Source organism: Hesperophylax consimilis, chromosome 18 (genome assembly GCF_061612785.1).
Source record: "Hesperophylax consimilis isolate HC1 chromosome 18, BYU_Hcon_1.0, whole genome shotgun sequence".
NCBI classification, from domain to species: Eukaryota; Metazoa; Arthropoda; class Insecta; order Trichoptera; family Limnephilidae; genus Hesperophylax; species Hesperophylax consimilis.
Window position 1 is genome coordinate 21,241,004 of NC_142853.1, and position 9,209 is coordinate 21,250,212.

At 33.1% G+C, this 9,209-nt stretch overlaps 1 protein-coding gene across 3 annotated transcripts in view; it reads left to right on the forward strand.

Annotated features, from left to right (window-relative positions):
• Positions 1-5,981, forward strand: part of CoRest (REST corepressor) — a 28,734-nt gene extending 22,753 nt beyond the window's left edge. For all 3 annotated transcript variants that reach the window (XM_089642673.1, XM_089642671.1, XM_089642672.1), the window contains one exon: positions 152-5,981. In XM_089642673.1, coding sequence (XP_089498799.1) covers positions 152-250 — 99 coding nt within the window. In that variant the 3' untranslated portion in view covers positions 251-5,981. The remainder of the gene's footprint in view (positions 1-151) is intronic.
• Positions 5,982-9,209: the final 3,228 nt, after the last annotated feature.

Consider the following 9,209-nt stretch of genomic DNA (forward strand, 5'->3'; position numbering starts at 1 on the left):
CCAATTTATACTATTTTTTTATAAACTGCCTTTTACAAAATTCTGTGATCTATTTGCGAAACTAATATAATTTTATACAATATTAGCTGCATAAATAATTAATTCTCCATAATTAACATTATTTTTTTACTAAAACCTGTTTCTTTTTCAGATGGAAGTGGACAGCGAAGGCTGTGCCCTGGGCTCCATAGCCGAACAAGGGGGGGCCCCCACCACTCCCTCCAAGCCGCAGAGCAAAACCGCCAAATGATCCCTCGCTCCGCCCTGTCACTTTTAACACCTAACCTAACTAACCCACCCCAACCCAACCTAACCCAACCCAATCAACAAACACATCTGTATACACTCCATATACACAACGACTTAGGTGGCTGATCTCCAATCTCCGGTTTCATAATCCAACATATCCATTTTCTGATTGTGTAGATTATTTTTTTCACATTGCTTCCATCACTAAAGACATAAGCCAATGTAAGTGTGATCTAAAACGATTTGAGGGAAAACTAAACCTTTAAACCTTTCAACTCGAGAGCCCTAATTGATGATCTACCCAAGGAAAAATTCTCGGTATTTGAAATTGTTTGATCATTTTCACCCGAAGAAAGATATACTTTGGGCACACAGACACGCTCACAACACATTTCTATTGACTTATCTCTTCTGTGGCCTACATAATATTATTTCACTTGAACAACAAACATACTTTTTAAAGTATTTTTTTGATTGACTTTTGGGTAATAAAACTGTGTTGTTATTACTCCTTAAACCAATATTTGGAACACCATGAGCCTCTGAAAAGTTAACTGCAAGTACAAACATGAGGCTCAAAATCCCAACGATTCTAATGGCGGTGAGAATCTTAAGTCTACTTTTCTGCAGTTCTGCAGAACAGGTTTCTTATTTGTAAAATTCTACATAATTACATCATAATCATTTTGGCAAATAATTTGTACCTCTACAGACTGCCAATATGTTAATTTTGTTACTTTGGCTTATCGCTAGCACATTCGGTCATTAAAGTTTCCATTACTGTGTCTTTATGGGTCAGCAGGTTGCATGCATCAATATATGCCATACTTACAGTTGAAAGCAGTAAAGCCACTTTTGGATTAGGAACTAGAGTTTAGCACTCCAATACTAACATAACCTATCTTCTTGTAGTTTACACCACCAGATGACAAATTTGATAATCTTCTGCTATTGTTTGTGTCAGGTATCCAACTGGTTAGACTCTTAAGATCTTATTCAGTTAAGGAGACTTTGCAATTTTTGTTGATTTTGATTTTGACATGATTTTGAATTGAATCTGTTGCATAATTAACCTTGGATACAGATTGGAAAAAACTGCCTAGGCTTATTTTGAATTGCCTTTCTGAATATATATTCTGTATTGTACCATTGATTGATAGACAATCATTAATATTTGACCGGAGAATTTATCAAAATATGTAATGTTCTAATTTTAAGAATATCTTAATCAATTGTAATCTTGGTTATTTGATAAACATGTGAAAATTATTGTCATTCATCAAACGAAATAACATACTTAATGTGAAACCAACTTGCTTCTAAAGTGGCCAATATGAGTTTTTCGATACGCATATATTTTTTTAATTCTTCTGAATTCTAAAAGAACCTTTCGATTTCGAGAAAGCATTTTTTCGTTTTTCGGACGCCATTGTTACACTAGAAAAAGAGTCATCAAGTACATCTTACATAGGTCTCGTGAAAATTGAAAAGCTGACATTTTTTGCTCTTTTAGAAGCAGGCCACAGATTTTATAATAATTTTAAACAGTTGGTCAACTAACCCGTTAGTTAGAATAGTATAAGCTAGATCAGAAAATAAATTATTTATGAAATTGTGATTAAGACTGGCCCCGTAAAAAGTACTTTAAATTTGTGTACATGTGTCAATTTTTCAGGATAATCAATAAATCTCTAAATAGTATAAAATAAAGTCGCTATCCGCGTCTATCTGTTTGTGCGCTTAGTTCTTCTAAACTACTTGAAGGATTTTGATAGGGTTTTCACTATCTTTTAGAGAATTTCTTCCGGAAGGTTTATGTATATAATACTCGAATATTATAAGTATAAAAAGTAAATAAAAGTTTTGTAATCAAGTCGTTAAAAAATTATTTTCGGGGGCTTACATTGCTAACGCTGGCTAAACCTTATGAGATATATCTAAATAATGTACCATGGAATTGTATATCTTAAAAGGTCCTACAGAAAAGTCAGCCATGGTATATGTCTATCTACTAAGGATAAAACCCCCCCAGCAATGCCGATAAAACTTCAAAGTCAGCTTCTAAAATAACAAATTTGCAGATAGATTACTTTGCACGGGGCGCGTCATTGAATCAATTAATTGTTTCATTTTATGTATTGTATTGTATTTAGTAATGTCAGATAAAACAATATAAAATTTTTTAAATTAATTTTGCGGGAGACTCCTTTATATTATGCAATCCTCCTGTTAATCCGGTACATACAGAATATGTATCCTCCTTTATTTACTGACTGAATATTTTTGCATGGAATGAACAATGTGCTGAGCAAAAATTTATTTTAATAATTTATTTGTACATTTTGGAATTATCGTAATGTAGTGGAAAATTGCTCTTGTCAAAATTTAATATTGTATTTGTTGTTGAGCTCAACTAAAAACAGCAAGATTCAGATCTTAAAACTCTGGAAGTGTTTGTTACAACACAATACTTCTCTACAGTTCTTTATTAAGCTTAGTATAATATTTGACTTCAAACTTGATGGTATTGTCGGAGATTAATATCGAATAGCTAAAATATACCATCACAATTAATTCATTGGCCCTTCAATATGGGATGAAATAGACCACCTGTGTTAATAGTTTCATTCGGAATTGCGATTTGGCATTAAGTTACGTTATATAAAATTACTGAAGGCCATTTAAAGAATTCATTGTTAGTTTTTGTTGCAAGATGCATTGTTTACCCCTTGTAGACATATTTAAAATGTTGATTTATCACCAATGAATTCTTTGTAGGTATGTATTTTTTTCCATTTGCATTTACGAAAACACAGGTAGTGGTTATCTAATTCGCCCTGTATTGTAGGTTTCTTAAAAATGAACTACTTAGTATAGTAATTGAATGTATTGTGAGTATGGATTGGAATTCAAAGAATCAGTCACCGATTATATATGTAATGTATATCTTACCTATGTATTTAGTTAAGGTAAATAATTGGACGCCGATTCTGCTTCTCTTTCAATATTGAATACAGAAAAACTGTCAACTCGTTTTCTGAATCACAACACTTTTGTCAGAACAGACTTTTTTCTCATAAATATTTTTTATTGAAACTTTAACAGAATCGGCTCCTTGAAAAGATAATTTGTTTGTGTAATTATTTGTCTATTGTGTATTGTCACTTGAAAAAGTGACTCCTATCATAATTTAAACTATGATTAATTTGCTCTGGTATCTGCAACTATATATTTTTTCAATCAATCTATAAGACTGTTAAGACTTAAAAATATTGCAAGCGGTTATAGACCCTTCGCCCCTCACCGCTTCCCCCCTCGAGGTAGTGAGATATGATAGTTAGCACCTGACGTTGTTTAGACACCTGGTAGAGATACGTAGAGGCATTTATTTCTGCTATAAATGAAGCGTCACAAACTAATAATGTACCCTTCGACATTTGGCTTTTTTGAATTCATTAATTTCATTTCATTTTGATTTGCATTTTAGCTTGATGAAATTTGTGATGAAGTTAGGCATTTTCGTCACACCGTCCTGGTGATATATCCTCGGAAATAATCACAATCATTGGCTTAAAATAGCTTTACTTCAGATAGATCCAGGCCTCTTTTCCCTTCTCCCTCTTTCTTACACTACATAACATTCCCTACAATCGCAGCTCTAATTGAAAAGCTTTTTCGCCTTTTTTTTATTTACAGAGGCAGTGCAGTTAAATGCAGTCCAAGTCAATAATGTTTATTTGCGAAAATAGAAAAATAGATGCAAACGTCAAATGGATTTGAAAAAAATCGAGTTTTGATATCAAAAATACTAATTCGGCTGTCTGTGCGTGAAATTTTTGTTTTTCTTGAAATCTTCCTGCATGGAAACCTGGTTCAATGAACTCAAATTTGCTTTGAATGTCATTTTGAATATTGGAATCGGTTGTCTACAAGCGATGAAGCAATTACCTATGGTATAATATTTAACGGAAAATAAAATATTGTCATTTTAAAAATTGAAACTGATTTGTCAAGAATTCAGACTATCCTGTGATTTTTCACGGGTCTGCCGCCAGTAAGTAATAAAAGTCACCCTTTGGTTACATATCTTCCTTAGCAAGGAAAAATTAGTAAGTTATGATAAAGTTTATATAAATACGTAATTTCATTGAAGCGAAGGGTACGTGATAACATTTTAGTATTTTAAAAACACGGCAAAGAGAAGGGTTTGGTGTTTGTACCATTCGCATCCTTCCTTCAGCACACATTTTATTGTCTTCGTAGGTCACTTTAGATTGGGTTGCTTCAAACTTCGTCACACTTGATTTACAATCACATCGCCAATCAGCATTTAGAATTCTTGACATTTCGTTTCCATTGAATGTCTGTTCTTGGCCCGTTTCAGCTTTCAATCAATTTGTGACAAGCCGTGAAGCAAAGCAGTCATGTTGTGATGCATCACAGCTGATCACAATTCAATTGAAAGTTGAAACCTGGCCAAGAATCAGCATTTAACCAGTGGTCCACTCTTTACGACCGTGTTTGGCGCTCGCGCACATGTGTGAGCTCCAGTACTGTCAATGCTGGAAATTTTTGCGATGGAATTTTACCCCTTATGCTTCAAAAGATGTGTAAGGAAAAAAATCAGAATCGCTTGCGCTAATGTCACTGTAGATTCTACTGTTTATTTCAAGAATGTAGCCGCTACACAGCTTACGAAATAATGTCCATGAATGTTAAAATTCGTTTACGTGAAACGGCATTGAAAAATTTAATATATTAATGATTTTTCAAAGTAGTAAAATCATTATTTTTTTTTAAACAACTTCTGATGGTTGTTTTTCATGCAGCGTATGTATTCAGGTATATGTAGAAATAATAAAACCAATTTATAAATCCATATAAATATATTTTTTTGACAGTTTTTCCGAAAAGGGAGATTTAATTTTTTTCGATAAATTTATGGTATTCTGGGGAAACGACTTATGATATAACATAAAATAAATATTAAGATAAATTATCTGATAAACCGAAAACAGTTGCAAAAAAATTTTTAACAGTTTTTATCCTGATGTTTAAACATAACTCATCAAGGTGATTCTCGCGCGGTTTCCAAAATTCTCGCCAGTCAGTTGGGGGTATTTTGACCTTTTCCTACTCTGACGCTCAACAGGTTAAAGACTAACATTCAAATGTAAAATTTAAAAATGGCGCTGATTTGTCAGTCAAAAGTGACAAATTTTGAAACTTCCCGACCTGAGTTGGATGATTTGCAACGGCGAGATGAACATAGAAAGTAGTTTTGGACACTGTTAAACTGTGCTGCTATCTAGCATCTTCTCCAGAAGCTTCTAAGAAAGAATCCCACTCAAAAAGGCCAAGTGTGTTGGGCGCCTAAGGCCTTGCTACAATAGGTTAATATCCGAATATAATGTGTATTTTTAGTGAATAGAACTGAATGAAATAAAAAAGTACAGGGATCATTAAATTAATGCGTTGGTAATGATCAATAAATTGATGTTAATCAATAAAATCTACATGTTCTACTAGTTGGTAATTGTATAAATTAAAATAAATATCATTGTGCTTTTTTTTTAAATGTCGAACATATAATTGTTAAAGTATTAATAAGTTTTAAATGCGTTTACTTTAATAAATTCCTTTTTTTATTTTTTCTATGTTTTAGAATATAATATTTATATTTTGATCATATAAGCAATATTTGTAAGATACTTTTAAATTAATTAATTGAAATTATGACGTTATAATAGTAAGACTAACACTCAAATATACGAAATTAAGCTTAAATAAGTTATTCTTTTATTTATTTCACCATCCTTAATGATTCCCGTTAAGTACATAATAAGGAACTCCAGTGAAAAATATTATGGCTTAAAAAAATATGTTCAAACAGTTCAACAAAAGCTGATTCTAGATATATATATTTTTTATTATACACGGAATTAATAAATCGTAATTTAAACGCAAATTAAACACCATCACGTTAATACACAGTTTGGCGGGTATGACTGAATCTTCTGATTCATCACAACCGGTCTACGTGAATAATATATCTATGGTCTTATCCAAGCATATTTAAAAAAAAAAATATTGGCAATAATTGTGAGAATGTACTATATTTTGTTTTCTTTTGAAGAAACTTTTCAAAAAACCTTTTTTTAAGCCTCGACGAAGGAGAAAATCTGAAAATGACTAGATAATAAAAATAAATGCCAATTTGAATAGAAATTTGTTTAATTTTGGAGGTAAAGGATTTGAGGGGAATTTGAACATCTTTTCATCTCTAGTAGTATTTTAGAACATGCATTGCCAACCCTGGTCCACATTCACATTAGAACTGATGAAAATGTTGTAATGAAGGTTTTTAAACAACTGTAAATTGTTAATCAAGGATGTGTTTTGAAATTTGGTTCAACACAATGAAAAAAGTTTCAAAAAAACATTTGATGTATTACCAGTTTCCCTCTTGTACTATGAGTTTCTGGACACCGTATTCCTAATACAATTTTTATAAATATATAACACAATTATCTGGTAAGACAGTATACATATTTACAAAAAACCCCAACACAAGTAAGTTATTACGAAAATAGACTATAGAATAGAATAGGGCCGTGTGCAAATTTACCCTTAGCACAATAGAGGTATTAGGTTGCGGGAGCTCTACACAAGCTTCAGAAGTTAGGGTAAGTACTAGTTCCTACCGGAATAATTATTATCTGAAGAACCTTGTTTATTGTCTTCAAAAATCGAAATAGAACCAAATCTGACAGATTCTAATGTACTACATAAATTGTTAATAATGTGAGTGGCTAATAACTATCGCTGCTCTATTAGAAATCTCTAACAGCTTAAGAATGTTAACAGAAAAGGAAGCTCGCTATGATTTAGGATGTATAAGAAGAGCCTGTGAATCTGATGTTGAATTCTTGGACAGGGTGGTTACAAAGCAATGTCGCACAATATTTGGAGATTTCCAAGTGCAGAATTTAATGTAGATAATATTTACTATACAGGCATACCTTTTTATTAATTTACTAGTTGTACCCCGTCACTCGTTGCTGTGGCTCAGTCTTTCTGTGCAGATTGAGAAACAATAGCGCATTTTGCTTTTAATAATAATAATGATTGGATTATTTGTATAGCACCGTTTTCGTTAGAAAATCACCTCAAGGGCGCTTAAAACGTCCATAGTCCACGTCGCTTTAAAAAAAAACGCATGTTTTTACCTGTCACGGGTGACATCTATATAATATATTATGTATATAAAAGCACACATATTCTAATGCAACGTTATGTCAAAATTTTAAAGCAATCGGTCAAGAACTTTCAAAGATTTAAGATTTTGAACAAACGAACATTTACGTTTTTATTTGTATAGATCAAGGCTGCCCAACCTTTTTAACAGTTGGGCGAAATTGACGATTTTGAATCACTGGCGGCCCACTGAATACCTGACGGTTCCTATTTCCATGGGGGGGGGGATAAAACATAATTCCCCACAAAAAAAATTCAAAAAGAGTGCTCTCCACAAAATATTGGGAGAGCACCCAGGGGGGGGGGGGGGGGGAGGCTACAAGATTCCATTTCGGACGCAAAAAATATTATATCAAAAACCGGTGTATTTTTGTTTAAAAAGTAAGTTCAACAGGTTAGATTTTTTCGTCGCTGATTCTCGTTCTGAGTAGCCTAAATAGCGATAAATCGCCTTCGTTGGCAACACTGGTGACCGCGCGCAAGCTGCATTGTTTGTTTTACCGCGGGCCCGCGACACTTTTTCAAATTGGCGGATTGGCGGGTTTTTTGAAAATGGTTCACGCGGGCCACTTATAATTCGTTCGCGGGCCTGGGGTTGGGCAGCCTTGGTATAGATAGATTGATATTCCTAATGACCTTTTCATGGCATTTTTGTATAAATACATTTTAATATCCATTTACTTTACAATACCTGTATAAACTGACAATATAGACAGTTTCAATTGACTGTCTCGGTTGGCAAATAAATTTTATTGTTTTATTTTTGTTATCTCTTAACTCCTTCTTTAGCCAACGTTTCGGACAGCATTGCAGTGTCCATCATCAGGGCAGATGTGTTATTGCCAATTACCAAATAACACATCTGCCCTGATGATAGACACTGCAATGCTGTCCGAAACGTTGGCTAAAGAAGGAGTTAGCGCAACACGGCATAATACCCCAAAAACAAATAACAAAAATACTTTTGGCCGTGAAAATCTTAAATCATGTTTTATTGTTTTAATTTTATTATAATTTGTGTAATTTTACAATTAATTTGTGTAATTTCACAATTAATTTTTATAATTTTATGATTAATTTATGTGATTTCACAGTTAGTTAAATAAAAATAATGTATATATGTAGTATATTTGTGGCACGTTCCAGAGTGGAAGATATTCTCAGTATTATCCTGGTGAATTTTTATTTATAATAAAAACTTTGTTTGAAATGGCTTTAGCCAAGTTTGGTGGCCAGATCTGAATAGCCCTGTACTTCCCCACTTTCCTCTTCCCATCTCCTTCCCCTCCCCAATACCTTTAGCCTCACTACATATCCCAACTGGAGATGTCATAGTCCCACTCACTCCAGACGTTGAGAGCAGTTAGGACTCGTACGGTATTTACATTATAATGTCGGGCACAGAAATTGACATGGGACGAAACAAAGACGAGGCTGCATGAAGAAAAAAGGAACATAATCAAGCTGACGTGGCAACTACGCTTTTACACTCCGGCTATAATAATTCTAATAACCTAACCATAGAAAGTCATGTTATAGTTTGGATTATAATGCGTATTCCTCACAGTAATTTATTTAAAAATACATTTTTAATATATTTGTAGGTAGTTAAGCAGTAATTATGCCATTAAACATATTTGATTGTATTTTCAGACAGCTCTCTTATTTGCCTATTTGTCAAATGGATGTATATGAACAAATAA